The sequence below is a fragment of the Apis cerana genome, linkage group LG11 (assembly GCF_029169275.1).
Source record: "Apis cerana isolate GH-2021 linkage group LG11, AcerK_1.0, whole genome shotgun sequence".
Taxonomy (NCBI): Eukaryota; Metazoa; Arthropoda; class Insecta; order Hymenoptera; family Apidae; genus Apis; species Apis cerana.
The window spans coordinates 1,259,151-1,283,338 of NC_083862.1; the positions used below are offsets into that span (position 1 = coordinate 1,259,151).

The window sequence follows — 24,188 nt, forward strand, 5'->3', positions numbered from 1 at the left end:
GATAAAATAATATATAATGAAAATAATGATCAATCTGAAACCAATCAATTTGACTTAATTTAACTGTTTTAATATTAAAATAAATTAAATAAATTATATGTTTTTTCACTAATTTTCATATATATGTTTATATTTTATATTATTATATATGTATATATAATATATTATATATTATATCCCTAACTAATAAAAATTAATATTAATTTATTAAAAGCAATTACAAGAAGTCTAGTCAAGTTAATTTGATTTAACAATTTTAATATTAAATTATTCTATTTTGAAAATATATATACAATTTTTACAATTCTGTCTACTTACACTTGCAATAATATATTCTCAAATACTCTTATGAGTCACCCTATAAAGCACCAATACTCCCACTAATGCTTCTACCAAGTGTTCACCAGCAACTGTCACTGTTTACAGTTCTTCAATTCCCATCTTCAACAACATTTATAACTCACTATTCCAACTCAAAACTCAAAAACACCTGCTGGGTCATACTTGCAATCAAGTTCACGAACCTTGGTCAAATTGATGGAAAACTTAGCAAGGGTCTTATCCAGTGTATCGCAACGGAGACCGGTGCGTACTCAGGATCTTTCGTCATCGTCTCGAGGTAAACGACACACTGTCAAAGAAAGAGCAGTGGCGATTCGCGTGGGCTACCGCCAGAGAACTAAGAGCGTCTGAGGCACACCTGAATCCCAACAGCATCGGTCACTACCTTACTACAGCGCGGAACAACCTCTATAGTGGCGTCGTTGTGTATATTGTGACGCGTATACTGGGTGACATAAAAAATATAATGAAAAAATAGATTGTGATGTCCGTGAAAAAAGGCGATAATAATAATATAACTGTCAGTGAAGATTAATGAGAATTTAATCATACCTATCTTGACTAATAGATAATAGAGAATGAAGACAATTGTTTTGATTGAATTGGATTTTTAGTATGATTAGAATTAAATTATAATAAATATATAGAATTATAGAAGTAAGTACATAGATATTGTATATATTATAGTATTAATTAAAGGTAAATGCAATTATTTTTTATTTTAAAATACGATATTAATTTTTCAGACAAGAATATATATGTTTTTAATTATAAAACAATATGAATCATTTTAATGGGACTAATTCATATTTGGATTAAATGTTATATACAAGATTAGATTTTTTAATGTGTAAATAAATAAGTTGTTTTTAATATAGCAAATAAGTAAAATTTCTTATTTTAATAGGATTAGTTCTTTTTGAATATTATAATGTATAAAAGATTAACCTTTTTTGATTTATAAATAAAAGAAAAGATAATTTCATTCAAATTTAATTTTTAGTGAGATATGTGTAAATGATACGTGTATACGATTGATCAATATGAACAACTAATTTTTTGTGAAAATGAAAATGAAAAGAAGAAAAAATTGTTTCATTCGCAATTGAATTATATAAACAAATACTTATGGTAAGTAAAAGAAGAAAAAATTGTTTCGAGTGAATATAATTTTTCTATATAATCGAAAATGATTGTGGAAAATATAAAGTACTAACCTTTTTTAATTTTTTTCTCGTAGAATTTTAAATATTTGGGTTACTATAAATCGATGTGAAGCTCACTATTGAAATGGCAGCAATTATGCAAAATTTTCGACACCTTGTATAAGCGTCGCAGGTGAGCGGACTATGGAGCGAAACAGAGAAGTTGTTATACTATTATTTCTATGCTGTTTTCCTGAGCACCGCTTCGCTTCGTCTCACCTGCTTGCTTACTTGCTTCTCCTGCGCTCAACCTTGCCTCTCAGGGTGTTAATATGTATGTATATTCGTAGAAAACCTTTGTAGGATCGATTCTAAACGTCAAAACAAAAGTTGATATACAAAAATATCGATTATTATTTATTTATTAAGTTATAAATAATTGAAGTTTCATTTGGATGAAGTGAGATGGAGATAGAACAAGAAGTTAGCAAGATGAAGATAGATTTATTCTAACCTAAACTTCAATTAATTATAGTCAATAAATAAGATTTGATCTTTAAACGATATTTTTATATCAACTTTTGTATTTGACTCGTAGACTCTTCAAAAATATTTTATAAATATTAACAATATATATTATTATTTAAAAATCTTATTCTTGTTTTTATTCATAAACTTTGATATATGAATCATTTTTTAATCAGATTATTAATATATATTAATATTTCAAACTTAATACTTCAAACTTTCTTTTTTGTATACCAAATTAATTAATCTAGGTACCAGATAATTAATTATTTTTTTAAGAAGAAAGAACCAAATTTAATCCTCAAAATATAAAGTTGGATTAAAATAATTATTAATTTCTCTGCTTAACTGTAAAATTTTATTTTGATCATATTATTAGAATTACAAAGGAAAAATTTGCGAATACCGTAAGAGAGGAAACAATTGAGACGCCTAAATTTCCTCCTATTCCTTGTACCGATATAAGCCATTATTCACGAGAGCAGCTAATTAATTAGAAGCGGATTATAAGTGGGCGTGTTGTTCTCACGTTTTCAGCAAAGATTTTCTTCACCAAGTTTCATCCAACGATGTTGTTATGGAATTATAATTTTTTTTTAATTATACGAGCTCTCTTTGATCGAAAAATTTGATAGTGAATTATTCTCTGTTTGCAATTCATTCACATATAAACGATTAAAAAAAAGAGAGAAAAACAAATGATTATCGATAGTAACAATCACAAATAATAAATAATAAATAAATTTAACTTCGAATTCACGCGACTTCTCGCTAACTGCTGATCTATATTTTCAAAACGAAACTACACACAAAAATCTAAACACATTAAACATTTTCATGTTTTAAAATGTTTTTTCCATTTTCTTCAACAACAAAAACCGTTCGTTTAAATGAATTAAATAAAATTTCTTTGAAAAAAATCTTTTTATTTTGAACGTATCTATCCTATCCAAAGAATGTAGAAAAAAACGATAATCCCGGCGTAAAAAAGCAAAAAATACATGGACACGAAGCCGGTGATTAATAGTTGGCATATTCTTCTCACGTCCATGTTTGCAGGATGCTCGGGTCCCTCCAGATTGGATGGATATCTCACGCCGTGAAACATGCGATTTGCATTCAACTCGGATCCCCTGCTCGTGGCTTGTATCATGCGAAATGCACCGAGAACAACGGTATACGTGGATTTTACCTCGAGCCTGCTGTATCGAATTTTTCGATACAATCGATCGAAATTGTATAAATTTTTACCGACCGAAGTTATCGAGACTGGAGAAAAGGGAAAAGGTTTTTTCTTTCTCAATAATCGTTCAATTATTAATTTTATATCGAATTAAATTTTTTTCCAAATTATTCAGAAATTGTGTAAATTTATTTATTCGATGGAAATATTTAAAAGAAAGGAAGACCTTTTGATAATTTTAACTTCAGCGTGTTTTTATATCTATCGATTTAAAATATTTTATTAATCGTTTAACAATTTTTTAATTGTTAAAGATATTTCTTTTTTACTAATTTCAACGAACGCCTATTATTTCTTTTGTTTAATTCGATTAAAATTTTCAATATTATCGTCGATAAAAATATCTATCAATGATCACTTCTATTAATATCGTCCCTGATCGCGTGTTTATATGCCCACTTATTACGTATTTTTCACACGTTCACTGATACGAGACTGTATATGCAATATTTTTTCTTATCAAACATGATTTCGTGTTTGAAGTTTGATACGGAAACAATATCGCGCTCGCAACGTTGATAATACTATTCTGGAGTTCGCAGGTTTCACGAGAGGCATGGGCTGGTTTCATACAGGGCTAGTATGCCAATGGTTTCGATAATCGATGGACTTATCCAAGCATGTGTTACATACGCAAGCTGGAAGCTGTTTCTGGCAGGCATGCCGATAATGTAGTTTTAATTACGAGAGATACTACGTACACGTGAAATTCAATAATATTTCAAATAGGTTGAAAATAATTTAAAATATTTTAAAATGAATTTACATTGAATTACATATTTGTAAATTATATTCCACGTATCATATTTTTAAAAATTATTTGAAACAATTGTTTCAAAGTGATTATTTTTTATCTAATTCAACTGTTTTTGTTTAGGAAGAATGATATTGCCTTGAAACAAATTTTACTCACAATGCAAGTACGAGAAATACAAATTATTTACTATAAACAAACTCTATGATTATAAAGGAACGATAATCGGATGTTATGTTAAATTTTGGAGGAGAAATCAAATAAGACTTGAAAATTAGATTTGTGTGACGGTGGTGAAGAGTAAATGAGAGTACTTCAAGATAAGTAGCATTAAATAACTATTTATAATTTTATAAATAAATTATTAATAAACATATCAAACAATGTCAATTTCAGCAAACGAGGCTGCGTATATAGCCAGGAACAGAAGAATATAGCGCATATTACACGCAAATGTACACACAAAACGCATAAACGTACGAAGGCGGTCGCGAAAGCGAAATGTTACTCGCTCCTACGATAATTAGTAACTCTATTAGTTATGGCTGTGCCTTCTAACCAGCCTTAGAATACAAATGCGAACGAGCCTTCCGATCCAGTGTTCAGTTACACCTTATATCTCTACGCTTCGTTCCACTGATTAATGTACACACCGTGGCAAATCGTACCTTATGATTCATGAAATCGATGAAAATTTGGCGGATGACATACCGTATCCGATTTTTGATTTATATACCTGCGATTGTTCGTCGAACGCCGATGGCAATTGCGAGAAAAACGCACAGTGTTGTTCTTAGAAACGGATACTCGATTATGGGGATTGAATTGTTTCATGGATCGTTTGCTTCGCCAAGATTTCATCGTTACTTTCGTTTGTTTCTTTGTTAACAAGCTTGATGTGCATCCTGGGATGCATTTAAATGGATAAGCAGTAAGATTGCTTTTATGCAATGTTATGGAGGTAATGAGGACTGGTGAAAATGATAATTTTTTGCTTTAATTTGAAAACAAGTGTAATTGGAATAATTTTATTTCAAATAATTAGATATAGTGGAGAAAATTTAACGATCTATATATAGTGGAATTTCTTGTTGACGTTTGTGGAAATGCTATGCAACGTGTGAATTTCTATATTGTTTTTCTAGAAATAATTATTATGAAATAATATGTACGTATAAAATTTGTATAGATTAATTACCAATCTTTGATATAGTAAGTGATTTGTAATGTAAATTATTCTCTTATAAATAATTAATTTAAACTTTATTTTTAAAATTAAATCGAATAAATTAAATAAATGGGAATGATTGAAAGTTTATATTTACATACCTTGGGCGTCAAATTGTCTTCTTCTACGAAGCATGCTTCTTCCTTGAGAAGAAACAGGACCTGTTCTTCCATGATTATCATCGTGAGGATCATCTTCACCTGCACTTGTTGCGCTATCGCGTTGCACTACTTCATCACTTCCGATCGTCAATGGAACCGTGCCACTTCCGTTACCACCGAAAAATTTCACTTTCCTAGCCAGTTCTACGTATCCATGAAGACCAGTCTCACTTAATCTAATCGAAAAAAGTAAAAAAAATGAATAAACGAATAAAAAGTGAACTCGTAATAAATAATAAAAAGATTAACAATAATAATCAAAAATAGCAATAATAATAATAAATATATATAAACAAAAAGTTGAGAAAAGAATAAAAGTAATGAAAATTCATAATAATATCTTTTAGATAAATATGAATCATTATTTTTTATATCTATTTGACTAATTTATCGAGAAAAAAAATATTTGTGCTTTTCATCATTAAATAATATTTTAAAAATTAAAATTATTTCAAATATTATTCATTCTATAGTTATAGTATGTACAATATATATTTTATTGAAGATGAAAGTACAAAAAATATATTTCTTCCTATAATGAAATTTTAAAATTATAATTACATTTTCTCTTCAAATGATATCATAAATATTAAATGATAAATATTAAATATAAAAACTTTCTTGCAAAATAGATTACAAAATAGACTTCTTATTCTTACTTTTTTTTTTTTTTTTTTTAATACTTACAATCTAAGAATATTTCTTAAAACTTTCAAACTTTCAATCTAAAATTTCCAAAATTCTTAATAGCTACGATTCTTCTCACAGATTCGATTTCTAACACACGCACAGGCAGCTGAAACTTCCGCTATTACTTCCTAATGATCGATCATTCGAATTGATCATTCGAGGCACGTGTTCCGACGATGGTGAGCTAAGTTTCACGATTTAACCGTCGCGTGATTTAAATTGCACACACCTCACACTCTCGCTACCGCTACTCTCGTATCTAGTACTGCTATTCGATTCCCTTCTGGTCCTCGTGATCGCATCCCGTATTCTTTGGGATGCCGAGCACGAGTCGCCTGTTTTCCGTGGAAGTGCCGGGGTTGGCTCGCTCTCGCTCTCCCTTGGGCTGTATCTCGAGGATCTTGTGCTCAGTGGACTCGCTTCCGGAGATAAATGCTGAAAAGGAATTTAATATTTACTTTATCATCTTTTGAGGGATTAAAAAATAACTGGATTGAATGGATTGAGATTTTCTTTTGTTTAAATAAGTTTAAATAGTTTTATATCAATGATTTAAATTATTATATATAACTATAAATAACTATATGTTTCAGATACATTGTATAATTAGACGTGAATTGGTATCAGAAGGCTGATATGTAAATAGCAAATATGTATCTATTTTTGAGTAGAACCGGTTTTACTTGAACTGAAAATTGACACATATGTTGCATATTTTCATGGAATAGTATAAACATGAGTTGAAAAATTATTTCAAATTAGAAGAAAAATATATAGAGAGTTATTTATTAATTCATTTAAATATATCATCGTTTATAAATATTGCTTGATTTAAATTAAATTTTTTAAAATATAAGTTCGATAAGTTATAAAAAATAAATCTTTTTTCATGAATAAATGAAATTTGATTAATACGTAAAACTAATTATTACATCAATCAGGTATTTTATATTTATATCATTTAAATATTTGACAAAACTAAGATCTAATTTTAATAATTGATTAAATTATATGTAATCCTATTTTAAAAATTATAAAAGCTTCTATTTATATTTTAATACAATAAATATGTTGTATATTAATTATAGAAACATATAATTTCATAAATGCATATCTATATTATTATCCCATTATTCTTTTCTTTAGATAATAGAAAGCATTACTCATCAGCAACAATGCATCATGTTACAACATCAATACTCGATGAGACTAACAGTGAGAATTGGGAAACTTACACTGGAACACCGTTTATTAGGAGTGTCATCCGTGTCATCAGGATTAGAAAACTCCTCTTTTGAAAATTTCCTCCGTACCTAGATCAAAAACAATTGTAAAAATAAGAACAAATTCAATATTTATTTATTACTAAAAAATATACAATTTATTAATTATACTCCTTTTAGAAACTTGATCAAAATTCAAATCATTATTCTTACAGTCTGTTAATCTCAGCCTAGCAAAATCTCAACCTACCACTTGAAAATCGTCGGATCTCCTTCCATGTATTCCAATATCCTTCCTCTCAAACGTTCCAAACGCATTGCAATCGGGTTCAGAGTTTTCTATCAAACTCTCACTAGTCTCCTTCATAGAGTCCTTATTCTTATCGTTCTCGAATACTTCTGCCTCCTCGACCATCGACTCTCCTTCTTTCCTCGCCTCCGTGCATCCACGTATCTCCTCCTTATCTCCTTTCTTCACGCCCTCTTGCTCTTCCACCAGCTTCTTCTCGTCGTTGACGACCACGTCGAGCATCGTCTGTTCCTTGGCCTCCACTTTCACTCTCTCATGCTGGCTCGCACATGGCCCTTCCTCGTCATTCCTCTTCCCATCCAGACTCTCCTTGCTGCCTTCTCTTGCCTTCGTCTTTCCTTGTTCGTGCACCGTCGACTTCGATTTCGACGTGGTCGAGACGCCCACGCGTTGTTCCTCCGTCCTCTCCTGCTTCTCTTCTTTACCAGTTTGCTTTCCTTTTGCAGCTAAGGCCGAGCTATTCGCATTTGAATTCAAACTATCCCTACCCACGTCCTCCCGGCTGTTGTCCCGCCGGAATAGTCGTATAACGTATTTAGAGTCCTCCTTCCCTGTCGATTGGACGCCAGATCCACGAGTTTCCTCTTTCGTATCCTTTCTAATCGATTTGGACGAACAACGGATGTCGTCTTTGCTGTCCTGACGTTTCAATCGGTCCTCCTTGATACGGGGAGAGAGCAGTTTTGGGATCAAACTGGGCAAACTTATATCCTCGCGGCTGCGACGCAAATCATCGGTACTTCCTCGATATCTGAAAAAAGTTTTGGTGATTAGTGAAAAGTATATCATTTTTTAGATATAGAAGAATTTTTGTTAACAGAGTAAGTAGATGGAAGATGCAAGTTTTTCTTCACTTTTGTGTACAAATCTAATTTGTGATTATTAAAATTTAATAAGTATTATAAGTGGAAATAAAATACAAAATTTAAAGTTTTTATAATTTATACATATAGTAGTTGAACAAATAAGATTTATACAGTGGAATAATTTATGTATGTATTCTACGTTTTCTTTAATTCCATTCATTGTTTATATATGGTAATTATTTGAGTAAAATGATGCTTTAAAAATCCATGGTATCAGTTTAAAAAACGATGGAGTGTAAAGTAAGCTGGGTATCAATATAGAGTAGAATGAACATAATTATATTTCTTTTAAACGTGAATTTTCAAAATTGATTTCTCATAGAAAAATTCTCAAGAAAATTAAAACTTCAATTTAAGAAACAATTAAAAAATTATATATTCATACATAATTACTGAATAGATGTATCTTTAGATCAATTCTCAAGTTTTCAAATTTATGAATAAAAAATATTAAATTCCATTAGATTCTTGCAATCTTATTAATAAATTATTTTATCACATAATACAGGATCATCTTTTAAGTAAATCACTCCTGATGAATCAAATATAATTCTGTGATCTCTCACTAACAAAAATCAACCTTCTAACCCTAGAAAATATTACCTTTGAGGTATGAGGGAACGTTTAGGTGATTCTTGGGGGCTTCTAATATCCTCAAACTCCTTGGAACTTCTCTTAAATATCGGTATGTTCGATTTTCTCTCCCCATGCTTAATCGTGCCCGATTTTATCTCCGGTGAAATAAACTTGGACAATATCCTCGGTGGTTTTATCAAAGAGATCCTCGGCGTGCACTGCTCCTGGCTACCGACCTCTTGCTCCTGCTCTTCGATTTTCGTTTTATTACCATTGGCCAACGAGGATCGCTCGTTTCTCTTCGTTTTTATGGCATCCAACGATGGCACTTCCTCTTCCTGTTTATTGCACGATTTCTCCCCTCGTTTCGGGTTCGTTCGTTCGTTCGTCTCGACTCGTGGCGTGAATTTCTCGTGAACAGAGATCGATTCGCCCTTCGTTATCGCATCTTTGCACGGATCCTCCTTCGCGGAATCATTACAGTCGTCGGTATGTAAGGTTGCCTCGTTGGTAACTGGTTCCTTCGTATTATTCGACGTTTCGATGTCGCCCGATTTTACGATTTCGCTCTTGGTAATGATTTCTCGGTACTCTTGATGACGAGACGGCAAACTCCGATATACTCGAAACTCGGCCGATTTCCTGGCCGCTGACCAGCGTGTGGGTGGACCTGTACGCGCATGCAAAGTGCGATCGATTATTTATCGTGTTTCTTTCGGTGTTGAGGTGCAAATCTTTTTGCTACGCGTGTTTTACCTTTTCGAAGTAAAAATAAAATTTTTGTTGAAGTTTATTTTTACTTTTTTAATTAAATTTCATTGAATTTAAGTATCCTTCTTCTCGAAAGATTCAGAAAGTGCTGTCATTATATAATTATTGTAACTGTTATTTTATAACGTTTACTGAGAATAGATATTCGTTGCATTTTAAAACAAAATAATATCATAAATCAGAGATAATATTGAATTAAATATTTCATATCGATTATTCGCGTAAATTTATATTTGTTTAGGATTTTTATAAAATTTTTAAAAACTTATACGTAATGTACAATTGAACAGAACGGTAACAAACCATTTATAGTCCAAGCTCGTCTGATGCTATGCTTCAATAATTCTACGGGCGACGCTGCTTTTCCATTTATAGATCCTTTACATACCGAATTTTCGAAGGTCCATTTCTCGGTGACAACATGCAATTCCCTAAAATAAATAAAAAAAAATCACTATAACAAATTTAATTTAAACAAGATTCAAAAAGAGATCACGAAATAATTAAAATTTTCCTCAAAAATTGCAAACAAGGAGGAGTATTAGCAAAGGACGAAAAATAACCTCTCAAAATGTAGAAATTTCGGAAGATCAGAAACTTGTTGTTTGCCCCCCCAAAAAAAAAGAAAAGAAAAGGAGAGAAGATGTGTAACAAAGGATTAACTCACGCGATCTTGTAGCAAACGTTACAGATCCATTCGACTTCTTTGTTATCGGTGGGGCTCCTGACCTCGATACGGCACTGCCTGCAAACTCTGTGCCTGCACCGCGTACACGGTGCACCGGTGTTGTAAAATCTACCAAACGGTGCACCGCATCTGGTACATTTACGTCCTTGGTACGATAGTTCACCAGACGCCTTCAGAAGTCCCCTCCTCCGCAGATATTGCAGATCAGCCTTCAGTCTTCTGCAAAACAGTACAGTTTCCTTTGCATCTTGGTTGTACCATCGAATCGAAATTAATTTCTTCCTTTTAAGAGATCTTAATTTCTACAAACTCGCAAAAAGATTGAATTATCGTAATGCCGATCAAATTGGATTCTCATTATCGTCGATCGAATGGAAATTTCGAAAATTCCCGAATTTTCCCCGGGAAAAAGTTTCACCCCTGATAATTAAATAATTGCAATCCCTGTGGGCGTTTCTTTACGCGCTGTCTATCGGTTATTCATTGACCGGTTAAATCGAAGTTATGACTATGCGCTCGCCAAGGTATCGCGATCGTCAACACTATAGTACTCGCGCAACGAACGCACGTGATGCGTTCCTCGGCGGAAATTAACGACGGCATTCGAAATAAATGTTTTAGAATAAAACTCTCGGGCAGTTTCGAGAGTTGGAGAGTAATTATGAAGGTGTTAACAACTTTGCAGAATGGATAATTATGAATAAATTATCGGTATGATCGAGGGTAATTTTTCTTCGACGGAAAATAAAAGTCTCGGGGATTTTTAATCTGAAGAAGAAAGCGACGTTCTTCGATCGTCGAAGGACATCCGCCTTCGCTAAATTTGACATTGGATGGACAACAATCGAGGCGGAAATGCATAAGGTAAGGTTGGATGTAACGACAAATTGCATTAGTGTTTTATTAATTGCAGTTATTGTATAACACTTGACTATAAGGCAACCGAAATTCTTTGCCGGATTTATTGTTAGCCGAAAAGTTGTTGTGAAAATAGAGACGTCGTACAATTGGTCATAAAGGTTATCTAATTGCAAGTGTCGTACGGTATAGTATCTTTTCTCGGTATATTCTATTTTGCCTTTTGATCATGATGAAATAAAATTATAAGTTATTCTTTTCCACGTCTGACGATTTTAAACAAAATAAGGTATATCTAATATAGGTATGAACATTCATGACCAACCGTAGATGGATAGATTATAGAAATTTTTTTTTATTTATATTAATTTCCATCTTAAATTGATAGTTAATAGAAATCATGCACAAAGATTAATTGCTTACTTTTTTTCAATTTTTACACACTGCAACCATTCTTGAGTAAGAATTTCTAATAAAATTAACATACAATTCTTACACATTAGGCTTAAATAAAATTAAATTTTGATACACAATATTTCTTCGATTCACCAAAAATAAAAATCAAGTAATATTTTATCTTGAAGATAAAACGATTAACTTTAATTTTTCCATCAAAATTAAAAAACGTATAATTTTCCTCAAATTCTTAGAGATATTTGGAAGAAATTACACATAAATATTTTTTTTCAATTTACTTCACTTTTTCTCTCGATTCACCAAAAAAAAAAAAAAAAATCATACAAGTATAATTTTCTTCAAATTTCCAGATATTTCGATTAAATATTTTCCATACACCACTTTTTCCGTACACCAAAAAATTCCAAAATTCTAAAAAATATTCACGAAAGATCAAGTTTCAACGAATCCGCTTTCTCTCTTAAATTTCATTTGCGACAACTTGACTGTCTTATATCCACTCAAGTTACCGAAGGATAATCAAGAACGTTCAAACGACGATATATCGAAACGATATCGAGACGAGTAAAACGAAAGTTTCCCCGAGATTCGGCTCGATGACAGTGACTCATGTCCAATCGTGCAGTTGACGTATCTAGTCCCTTTTGTTATAAAAAAAGAATGGACACAGTGCGCAGAGGAAAGATTGCTACATCTTTCTCGGTTGGTGCCAATGTTGCGTTAGTATAGCCTCGTAGGTGTAGCCTGCCGGGTATATATCTGGTTTCCATTCCCGTCAAGGCACAATGATAAAGCATATTAACGCAACACACTGTACGGTGCAATGGACACGACCGAATAACAATGAACGATATTTCCTTTGGCTTTTAGATATCCCGATCGAATACCTTTCTCCTATCTCTCTTTCTCTCTCACTTCCTATTCGAATATCGTGGCTGGACGCCGCGATGTAGGAACATGGAACGTAAATAAACGGTAGCTCGATTTAAAACGTTTTTATCATGCGTGAAGAAAGTAGATTTTTGTTTACCTTCTGAGGTGGAAGGTATGTTTTGTGGAAAATAGAAAGAAATGAAGATGTTTGCGAATAAATGACGAAAATAAAGATGTAAAATTTCTATTATGACAATTTTTTATTGAAAAAGAATAACACTGTCTTCTAATAAGATATAAAATAATATTATCTGATGATATATTTAAAGCTTAATTAATCAACGTGTAATAAAGATATTGATTTGTAAGTACTTTTCATAAATAATATAGGAAATATATGTTTAATTTTTAATTATAATTAATAACTTATTATAACTAATAATTAATATAATTTAATTATTATATTATTATATTTCTAAGATAATTTCGTCAATGAAGATAAATAAATGTATTTTTTAAAAAAAGAATATATAAATGTAAACTAAGATGCAGATTATATATCAGATGAAAGGAATACAAAACAAAAGTAGCTTCCTTTCAGTTCCTTTCATTGGTTTTTTTCAATTATATGTATACCGTTAGCCTACATACCTTTAACCTCCATCCATAGAGAACACAGTTCCCGAAGCAAACATTTATCCTTATATCATTAGAAAGCAAATGTTTATATCTTATTAATTTATAACATTACATAATCCTAATGGTACTTCATTTATATTGTGATAAATTGAACAATCATTTTAACTGTTAATTATTTATCAATATAATGAATAACACATGATGAATAATTGTTATGCAAAAATTTTTAAAATTTTTAAATTTATCATAGGAATAATAGGATTTCGACCAGGTAGTCGATATCTGGTCAACTAAAAAAGAAAGACGAGTCATAACAATAGAGGCAAACCCATAAAGTATTATTGTGTACCAATCCCACGCGATTACCTTAACAGCAATAAAAATTATGAGGATTTATGTATCAACTTTAAAATCTTGGACAATCACAAGAAATAATTAAAACTATTCTATTCAAAAAGTTTGGAACTAATTATATTTCTTGGAATGCAAAAATTTAAAGAAAAATCAAATTATTAGAATAATGTAGAATATTAATTACAGAAAATTTGTTTGACTAAAATTTATTAAAATACTATTATTTCTAGCATTAATTTTGAATTAACAATAAAATTAGCAGAAAATTTAACTTAATTATCTACAATTGGAAAAATTCCAAACTTTTTCATCTCAGTGTACATCCTTTTGCCTAAATAAGATAGAAATAGAATTGCAGAAAAGAAAATAAAAATCCAAAAAGAAAAAAATTAAAAGAAGGTGCATCATTTTGAAGAAGATACGTAATTATAATTGCAACGGTACCCCAAATTTGCATACAAAATTGGAGAGTTTCAATAGAGTGGTATCCTAACTAAGGATTAACGTCTTTCACAGAGAACAACCTGGAAATAGATGAAGCTGGTTGAACAGCTTTATCTTTGAGGAGAGATTGCTCCAAGATAAAGTTGCAGTTTCTATATCCTGTCTTCTCAAGAAGTAATTAGTCCTTTATACCATTACGTGACCGGAATTTATCGATTTTTTGCTTGATGATTCTATTGAAGTTAAATATAATGTAATAATAATAATAATAATCATTTATCGATTAAATTATTAAACAAATCCTATTAAAAGTGCTCAATAAAATATATTCGTTTATATTCTTATATTTTTATATATTAATATAAAATGGATAATATAATTGAATATCTTAGCAAATTAAAATTAATAAATGATGAGTCATCAATGATATATATAGAATGTACATAATTCTGAATAGTCTCTTGTTTTACGCTTAGATGACGAATCAGATAAATGTTAATATATCCGAGATGAAGAATTCATAAATGTTTGAAATATCGTGCATATAATCAAATTAATTAAATATGTCTTTTATAATCGAAAAGTATTCGAGACACAATCAATTAGACATCCAGAAACAGAACTTATAAACAGCTGTAAACTTTTTTTTTTTAGATGTAGATAAATTTTATTTGAAATTGAAATAAAATATAATTTCTTCATCATTTTTAATAATGCTATCTAAAAATATAAATAATATCAAATTATTTAAAATAATATCCAATAATAAATTACTTTGCAATTTATTTATTTCAAATTTGTCCAAAGAAATAATTCTTAAAATAATTCAAACAAAAAATCTTTGATAATATATAAATGTAAATGATAATATAGACATCTTTTAAACATATAACAAATATTTTTATTTTAAACAAATAGAATTTTTCATAATTTATAAAATTAATTAAATCAGAAAGCATTTTCTTATTTATATATTCACTATTGTGTAATTACCAATATATATTATTAAATCAAATAATCAGGTTTTATTTTTGATAGAATTGGAAACTTATGAAATGAAATTATTTCAAATTATTTGAAATATTATTGTTTAATAAGTATTCAATATATTTATATAATATACTATTCTTAATTTCTATCACTGTTATTATAATTATTTTTTTTATCAAATTTGAAATAAAGAAATAATGAAATAATATATTATTATTTCAAATATTTTTTATTTCAATTTCAAATTTATCTAAATTTTTACCAAACACAATATATCATATTATTAATTTACTTACAATCCAACGGTAATGAAATAACTTCTTTTCAATATAACGAACACTAAAATGCATATAAACCACTGAATACCACAAGCTCTTTTAAATCGTCTCACTGAACCATATTAACCAAAATTAAAACAAACTCAATGAATTGGACAACAGCGAGTTTCGTTCTCTCCCCAAAGTAACTTGGTTTTCACTTCTCCATTGTATCAAAAACATTGGAAGGAACCTTGCCTCTACACCTACGCATCCCTCTAGTTCCTCCGAGATCCGATCTTCGGGTCGAAGACACGATCCTGCTACGACCGCATCCGGTCAAGCGAAACACAGCCGCTAGACTGTGGATCGAGAACCACCGATGCTCGTTCGCACAATAAAACGAGGCAACCGCGGTGCAAGCTGGTGTCACTTTCCGCGACCATTACCGACCGATATTAAGGGCACACTGACGTATCGAAGGAGCGCGTCACGTAGTATTCGGTCTTTGGATCTGTGTTCTATTCTATTCTATTTTATTAGAAAACAGTTACGGATGGAAGGATTACAGATGATAGGTCAACGACGTTTAGTGTCTAATAAAGAAAATCGTAAGAACAGTAATAGTAAATGGGAAACGTAGTACGATCAAGTACGTATAGTTACTTACCTGGACCGCGCAGCCGCTTTAGGTCTTGAACCGAACAGAGAAGCAACCGGTGAAGCGACCAATCGGCGCTCTTTATCGCTGACGCAGCGTGCAAGTGACATGGTGTAGGTGTGCGTGTGCCGATATACCGTGGTTCAAGATGGAAAATTATTCGAACAGTTACAAATATTGTATAAATATAGCAAATTTCAATTAAACCTAATTTCAATCTAACTTCTATCTTTTTTAATAAATTTTAGATATGAAATTGAAGAGAGAAAATATTAAATTTTGATTAGAGATAAGTAAAAACTTAATCCAAACTTAACCTAACCTAATCTTTTTCGTAAATTTTAGATTTTAAATGAATCAAGGGAAGAAAATATTAGATTTTTGATTGTTTAGAACCTGACCTAACTTTTTTATTAAATTTTAGGAATTGAAAAACTAACTTTTCAATCTGTAATCTGTAAAACTCGAATCCGAAACTTTATTTTTCGAAACACAAAATTTGTTCTATTTTCTTCCTCTTTCTAACAAAATTTCAAATATTTGTCCGAGTTACTGCATCTACTGTATATCTAATATCAGTATTATATCAATTGTGTTTAATTCTTTGTAACTTTTGCCGCACTTTTTTTTTGTAGCTATCGTAGCTTTTCGATATACTTCGTTTTATTTTGGTTCGATTGTGTCAGTCCCTTCGGTAGAATTCAGTTTAGCTGTTAGTCCCTTCGGTATATTTCGTTTTGCTTCGGTTCGCTTCGGTTATTCGCATTTACCTCGTACTACAGTGGAGGTGTAACTGAACGTACATTAGACAGTAATGTTCCATCTGTGCGATGTCAACGACTGCTACAGACCGTGACATAGTGATTCAGAAACTCGGGAAAGATTCGTTTTTTCAGTATGTGTGTGGAAAAAGATTTAATGCATGAGATAAATATGATATTGGTGTCTTTATTTCTCATAATTCAATGTTCGTACCTATATCTTTGATAGAGATCATTTTAGATTCGACTTGTGATTTTCTTCATTTTACATGAGGTTTTTGGTATTGATTGTACGTTTGTATGTAAGGTGATTGATTACAATCGATTTATGTTTTTGACACAGGCGTTCTGATAGGAGATAAGAATGATTTATATGCGCAATATGTATGCGCTGTTGACGTTCGTGTAATTATTTTAACGACGAGCATGTGAGTGTTTAGACATATGGTCTACTCGATTATTTCCTTATGCCTTTTTCATTCTTTGAAATATAATAAACGCAATTATTTTTCCTTTGCTAATTTTATTCTATTATTTCGTTTTATTTATTTTAGGTATTATATCATTTCTAAATAATATTTAAATTTTATTTTGCGTTTCTAAATGATATTTTTGTTTTCTATTTTTAAATAATATCATTATCGAATAACGATGTTTGTCATAAAATGATGTCTATCGTGGAAAAAAATATTTTTGATTAATCATTGTCAGATAATCGTTTACGAGATATCCTAACACGTACTTTCTAATATTTAATATTTAATATTTCCTATAATGGAATATTAATGGATAAAATAAATTAAAATTTCGAATCAAGTTAGGATAATGATTGGTGAAAGTATGTACATATTGCAGCATCTTAAAATATTAATTATACACTATTGACGACAATTTCGCGAAAAATCTTATATGTATTTTATCTTTTCTGTTTTGTACTTTGAATTGGATTCATGTTTAATGATTCACTAACAATAAAATTACATTAAACATAAATGTTTCATAACTTTGTTCTTTCATTTCCTTGTCGCGTTCACAGTGAATCACATCATCGGTAAATTTTCCACAATCAGTTTCATGCAAAACCATTGCTTGTGACTTAATTATGGAGCATGAACATAAATGTGATCCTGCATCGCTTTATTGAAGATCAAAATAATGACACTGCAATTCGCGAAACAATAGCTTTTTAAAACGATTTTAAGAAATTTTAGATAAAATATTATACAATTTCTATTTTGTGAAATATTTATTCTCAATGAATTTTTTTTTATCGTAATTTTACAATACAATATTTTCAATCAATGATTACAATTTTTTCATCAATGATTCTTTTCCTTTTTTAATCTTCTATGCAGCATTCTTTCTGAAAAATTCTTAGCAAATTTTATTACTTATAATTTTACAATATTTTTTTTCTTCGAAAAGTTTATTATTTAACGGTTCTCTCCTTTAAGATCTGAAGTAAAATATTGCTTGATTTCACGCATAGAATTAATGTGCATGTGCTGTCAAGTATCCATAGATTTATATACAATGACATAGCTTTGCATCTCACCAATTATTCCAAGTAATACATCAATTTAATATTATTCCTATATATGATCATTATAAAACAGTATTAATCACGCCAATTAAAAAATAACTTCGTTAACATGTGTAACGATGTCAATTCAGTCTAATCGGTGATCGAGATCGCGTAATTGTATATCCGCTCCTATTTATGTCTGGATAATTTATATCGAGGGGCGTAAAACTGTGACTTTTCCAATTTTTCTCCATTTTTACAATTGAATAAAAAAAAATATAATCAGTAAATATAAATGAAAAATAAGTTTCTTTCCTTTTATAATTATATTGCAATTGCTTAATTATTGCATTTATTTATTTTATATGATATATAAAGAAGGGTCTGGTTCGTGTGTCACGATATTTTTTTGAATATGTAGATTGGTTTCCATTAGAAAGTTGATGAAATCGCCTATCTTATCTTTCAAGAACAAAGTTGTCTTTCTGGTGGATCGAGCCTATATGTTTTTTCTTTTATCTATGAAACCGTACTTCATACACTGCGTAATATATTTGAGTGTAAAACTCTCGACAGTTGTTATCGAACGTGTTTGTATTTTTAACGCATAATGTAACATAATAAAGTAGAAATAGAATTGACAACTCTCGATAATTTTAAAAAAGGTATCCTTTTAACCTAACCTAACTTAACCCAATCTGAGAAATTAATCTAACACAAATTTAACAGTTACTCGAAAATATGCAAATGGATATAACGGAAAAGAGTTAACGACTTCGAGGAAACCAATCATCATTTTCACCAAGGTTAGTATTCATGAAATACTTGTATCGTTATAAGAATCCCTAATGAAACGGTAAAAGTTCGTGTATTATCGACAAATATCTCAGACGATAGGTCAGACTATTCGGCATGCAAACACACTGGGATACTAATGGCAATGATTCTCGTTTAGGTAGAGTTCTATTGCACAAGCACACCTCTAATCATGGCAATACCATTTACAGATACCACCAGGAAGAGTGGACCTCCATCCATTCCCCATAAATGGCGCACCTTCTCGAGGAAACGAGTATCCAGTTAACCGTTCTGGCATTAAGAACTTGTTACGTACAGTTTTATAAATGCGAATCATCCTTGTTATCTAAGTTATCTTTTTAGTTATCTAAATTTTCAAACGTCTCGAGTTTTATCCTATTTCTTTTTACCACTATTCTTCCTTGGAATAAAATCAAACTGTTTTTAAATTTCTATTCAATGAAGGATAAAAGATAAATTTCAAATATATCTCAAGTTTTCCTTGTCTTTATACTTCTTATAAATTAAATTACTTTTAGATATTCCTAATTTTTCGACGTATTTATGCAAAGCGTACATAGATACGATTGAGTTATATCGAAAAGTGGAATATTTTATCTAAAAATGGGATGTACAGAAATTTTCGAATTAAAGAGGTCGCTAAGATTTTTTCACCGATATTGATGGATATTTTTAACTTTCTCACGGTTTCTGGTCAATCGCACGATCTCTTCGAATGCACGTGAAAAATATGTGCATATATCGATGACAAGTTTTTAATACATTAAAGCGGAAAGTGGAGCGGAAACGCGGAGAAGCGTGTCTACCCTCGTGATTACGCGCTGTCATTTAAACTTCACGCAAGAGAGAACAATAGCTTTCCCCAGTGGTTAATTTAATTAATTATTAGCTACATAATAAAACGCGTGTATCATATTCCTTACTACTTCACCAATTTTTTTATTCCGACCTCGTCTCCTGAAATATGAAAGTGTTGAGTTGATGTCTCCTTCGTTTGACAAAAGATTATACTAATTTTGATTGAAATTTTCTGAATTCTAGAATTTCCATGTATCTTAAAAAAAATAAAATATTAACTACATAGGATAGTATTCTATATTTTGATACGTTCAGGATAATTTCACTTGTTATCAACTATTAGATTTATAACTTATATTTCGTATTCTAAATGACTACGATTGATTAACATATATCCACGATTTATTATTATTTGACGTTTCAATAAAGAAGTATAAGGGAACTGGATTATGCATATGAATATTAATTAGGTTTGTGAAATAAATGTCATTTTAATGGTAATAATCGGATAGAAATACTTTAAATATTATAAAAATAAAAAAAGAAGAGATTTTCAAATTATAAATCGAGCAAGGATTCTCGAATTATACGATAAATTATATGAACATACGAGTAATTAAAAATTAAAAAAAAATTAGATATATTATGTAAAAAAAGTAATATAGAGGTTAAAGTTACCAACTATCGATTGTATTATAGCGAGATTCGAAAGGAAATATGACGGCACATATTTCTAATTCTTTATCAACAAAATTTTTTATCAACATTCCGGCAAATACAGTATATTACGGATCACAGGAATTGCAACGGCAATCACTGTATACAGTATAGTACGTACGGACGCCGGAAGTCCCGTTAGTCAACCTTAAGGTTTAAGGTTCGTTTCTCCGAGAGTATTACTTCGATCTCACTTGCATTAATATCTCCACGGAAAAATATAAATAATAATGGAATTGATAAATAATACTATAAATTCAATCGATTATAGGGTCAATATTAAATTGTTAAGAACAACCGCGGTAAATTTACGAGAAAAATTTATTGGATTACCTATTACTGTTCAAAGTTTTATCGACGAGATATTTACGTAGAGATAATTTTCAGTGAAAGTCGTAATGGAACCTGAACTGGTTTCGATAATATCTCCTTAGTTATAAGTCGATAAGTTATACAGAAATTCCCGATGAAAACTCGGCGAAACTCATGGGAAAATTTTTTCGAAAAATTTCTCCCAATTACTAATTTTATCGAATATTTCATTCTAATAAATTTCAAGAAAATCCTTTTCTAAATTTAAATTGGATTGCTATTCGCGCGTCGAAGTTACCGCGGGAAATATGATTATCTCTAGTGTTATTTCGTTTGACTCGAAACAAATATCACTTGCTTATAATTCTTACCAGATAACAGTATTTTATGATTTTGTTTTATATAATTTGGTAATTACTTTACAAACAAAATTTTTAAACTGTTTTTTATATTTTGCTATTAATAATTATTATATTTCTTTAATATTTGAAAAATACCAAGATAATACAATTTTATAATCAAAAATAAAGAATTATATTGTATTAACATATTTATTTTGATGCATCATCAATTTTGCATATAATTGATCGAAAGTCTATATACAAACAATTAAATTATATCGTTAAATTAATTTGCAAAAATAAAATTAAAAATAATTACATTATTAATGTTATAATAATACAATTCATTATTTATTTCTCAAAAATCTTAGGACATTATTATAAAAAGTTTTGTGCAAGTTGATATTTAAAATATGATAAGGAAAATATAAATTTTATCAAAAACAAATATATGATTTTTTTGCATAATAGGTCAAATTAGACCAAACAAAACAGCAGAGTTAAAAATATTACCTATTTTTATACCTATTTCGTACATTTAGAAACTTGTACCATCGTTTCAGACACAATACGTATATATATGTATATATAATATAAATAATCACGACTTCTTTATGGCTTCGTGTGAAAGCGCCATTCCACTTGACTCCTGCTATATGCTACGACATACAGAAAGACGAGACTCTCGTTCGCACGGGGGGTCACAGCTAGCCCTGAGGGAGCAGTCATTGACATTGAGAGAGAGAGAAGGGAGAGAGACCGTCGAGAAACGTGACTAATATCGTGGTGCTACCTTTATATGGAAGCTTTTCGTATTTTCTATTCGCCGATAGCCACCTGTGGAATCGGTGATCATGAGCTCGATTTAAATTGAATCATTAGTGCCCGAATGTGTACACCATTGAATCGTTTTTTCAAGTTCGTGCTATGAATCGTATTCATTGTCTATTGGTCCATTGTAAATTGAATTTATCTTATATCGTTTATGAAACGAGATATATTAGTTCGTGAAAAATAAAATAGAATGGAAAGGATCGTTTAAAGCATGTGAACAATTATGGTAGCAACATCGAGTAAATTATATGGTAAGATAACATTAAAAAGTACACGCACGTTATCTGAACATTTGTCTAATTATACGCTTGTTGGCGCCAGAAAGGATCAGTAAAAAAAAAATGCAATTACTTTGTGTTGAAGATTTTATGAAATATCATAAAAGATATAATTCGTATGCAGAATGGAAGATATGACTCAAAATAATATTGGAATCCCGAAATTAATGATATCATTTAATTTTCAAGAAAATTAGTCGAATGCACATACACCTAACCTAACTAATAATTGATTTCATTATAGTTTACTATTTCAATACAAGACACATCATTAAAACTTGTTTATTAAAAATATTTACCAAAAAGTTCAATATTTATTCAAAGAAATATTTTATCGATTTTAAATCAAACGAAAAAATTATTACTTACAATAGAATCATTTAAAATATTTTAAAAGATGTTCTAAGAAATGAGACAGAGATACCGTATACGATTTACCGTATTTTAATTTGCTTGGTTGATATAGAAATTCTGAATAGTGTTAAAACAGGTTTCTCGCGAACGTCTCATTTCCGACGATTCAGTATTCGACAGTCGTTCTGCTGGTTCGTATTCGTCGAGGTTTATTGCCTCAAGCAGCGTAGAAAGTATAACGCAAATCCTTTTGATAAATTGTAAACGGTCATGGAGATATATAAAGACAAATAAATAACGAACGATTCGTTTCTAACAATGTTCGTCCAAGTGTCAATCTCGTAGCGGGATTTGATCATTTTATCTAACAGAAATGAAAAATACTCTTTTGGTATATAAATTTTTAGATAAAAATTTAAAATATCTGTCAAATCTTTCATAAAAACACTTGATTAAATGACTTTTCAACACGACGATTCCTATCGACTATACCTCCCCTCTCTTCGAAACGATCACTTTTAAAAATGTATTCTGAGTCAAGCAATACGTAACTGAAACTTGAACAAAAACATTCCTGTTGGATCTTCCAGAACAATCACTTGTATTGACCAATCACGTAAATTCCTTTGAACTCTTCTCACGAAATAGAAAGATTATTTTTTTTTTGCACGAAAGCAAAGGATTAGATTAATCCTAAATCGCAAAATAACACTTTTGATAAACGTTACCCTTGTTCCTCTTCAGCAGTCGGCGGTCCCTGTTGCGCGATGCGAAACACGTCCATCGTCGACATGGTGCTCCGCTGGCCAGCACACTGTTGACACACGATCACAGGTCACATATCGACGCCACTTTTCTCCTATCATCCGACCGTTAAGGATACTTTCCTCGATTCGAATTCACGTACCGATGCCGCGCACTCAGTGCGATCCACGTGTGAATGCGCGCTAGCTGTACAAGTTAAGTATATGTCCAGGTTAGCTGGCGCCCGTCAAGGCTAATACTGCCACAAGAATGGTGCGTGTTGAGGCCGATGTATGCAAGATTGTGCCGGTAGCGTAACAGGTTGTAAGTCTACATCGATTTTCTACGATCTACGGCTGGCCCAGAGCAGTCGATCGTTCGTGTCGATCGAAAAGCAGTGAAGAGCGACGCACGGCAGCGACCAACTCACTGCAGTCTCGTGTAGTGTCGCAGCGAGAAGCGGTCACGCCGCACCTCTGCCTCTGTTGCCGCTGTTCCTTCTACCTGTGCACAGCTACGCACACCATCATTTTTCTTTTACTTGTGTGTACCGGGCCGTCGTTGTTCGTAAATGCTCGTTTGTCCGCGGACGAAACGCGTTTCTTCTACCTGCGCGCTCAACACTGTCAGAGTAGTCGTAGAGATGCTATTAACCACTGTATACACCGCTATCTTTCGGTCGTCGTG

The 24,188-nt window shown here is 31.0% G+C and overlaps 1 protein-coding gene and 2 long non-coding RNA genes across 32 annotated transcripts in view; 2 read left to right on the forward strand and 1 right to left on the reverse strand.

The window, feature by feature from the left end:
* Window positions 1-24,144, reverse strand: part of LOC107998510 (uncharacterized) — a 54,544-nt gene extending 30,400 nt beyond the window's left edge. For 21 of the 25 annotated variants that reach the window (XM_062081269.1, XM_062081267.1, XM_062081264.1 and 18 more), the window contains exons 1-8: window positions 16,028-16,169; window positions 10,505-10,744; window positions 10,141-10,268; window positions 9,094-9,736; window positions 7,565-8,375; window positions 7,327-7,404; window positions 6,321-6,526; window positions 5,342-5,577 (exon numbers count right to left, since the gene is read on the reverse strand). In XM_062081269.1, coding sequence (XP_061937253.1) covers window positions 5,342-5,577; window positions 6,321-6,526; window positions 7,327-7,404; window positions 7,565-8,375; window positions 9,094-9,736; window positions 10,141-10,268; window positions 10,505-10,744; window positions 16,028-16,128 — 2,443 coding nt within the window. In that variant the 5' untranslated portion in view covers window positions 16,129-16,169. Of the gene's footprint in view, window positions 1-5,341; window positions 5,578-6,320; window positions 6,527-7,326; window positions 7,405-7,564; window positions 8,376-9,093; window positions 9,737-10,140; window positions 10,269-10,504; window positions 10,745-11,806; window positions 12,430-15,396; window positions 15,415-16,027; window positions 16,170-23,485 lie in introns of those variants that run through there. The other 4 variants (XM_062081259.1, XM_062081248.1, XM_062081270.1 and 1 more) reach the window with 3 other exon arrangements.
* LOC107998518 (uncharacterized) lies at window positions 295-5,316 on the forward strand. 6 transcript variants are annotated; one of them, XR_009831747.1, is made up of 6 exons: window positions 295-999; window positions 1,089-1,192; window positions 1,346-1,473; window positions 1,583-3,302; window positions 3,801-3,987; window positions 4,136-5,316. It is a non-coding gene; the product is annotated as an uncharacterized LOC107998518 (long non-coding RNA). The 6 variants fall into 6 exon arrangements; XR_009831746.1 differs by having other exon boundaries at window positions 1,583-1,821; window positions 3,075-3,987; XR_001766201.3 differs by having other exon boundaries at window positions 296-999; window positions 1,583-1,821; window positions 3,794-3,987.
* Window positions 16,845-20,209, forward strand: LOC133666895 (uncharacterized). Its single transcript, XR_009831748.1, has 5 exons — window positions 16,845-16,985; window positions 17,123-17,207; window positions 17,334-18,969; window positions 19,034-19,110; window positions 19,312-20,209. It is a non-coding gene; the product is annotated as an uncharacterized LOC133666895 (long non-coding RNA).
* Window positions 24,145-24,188: the final 44 nt, after the last annotated feature.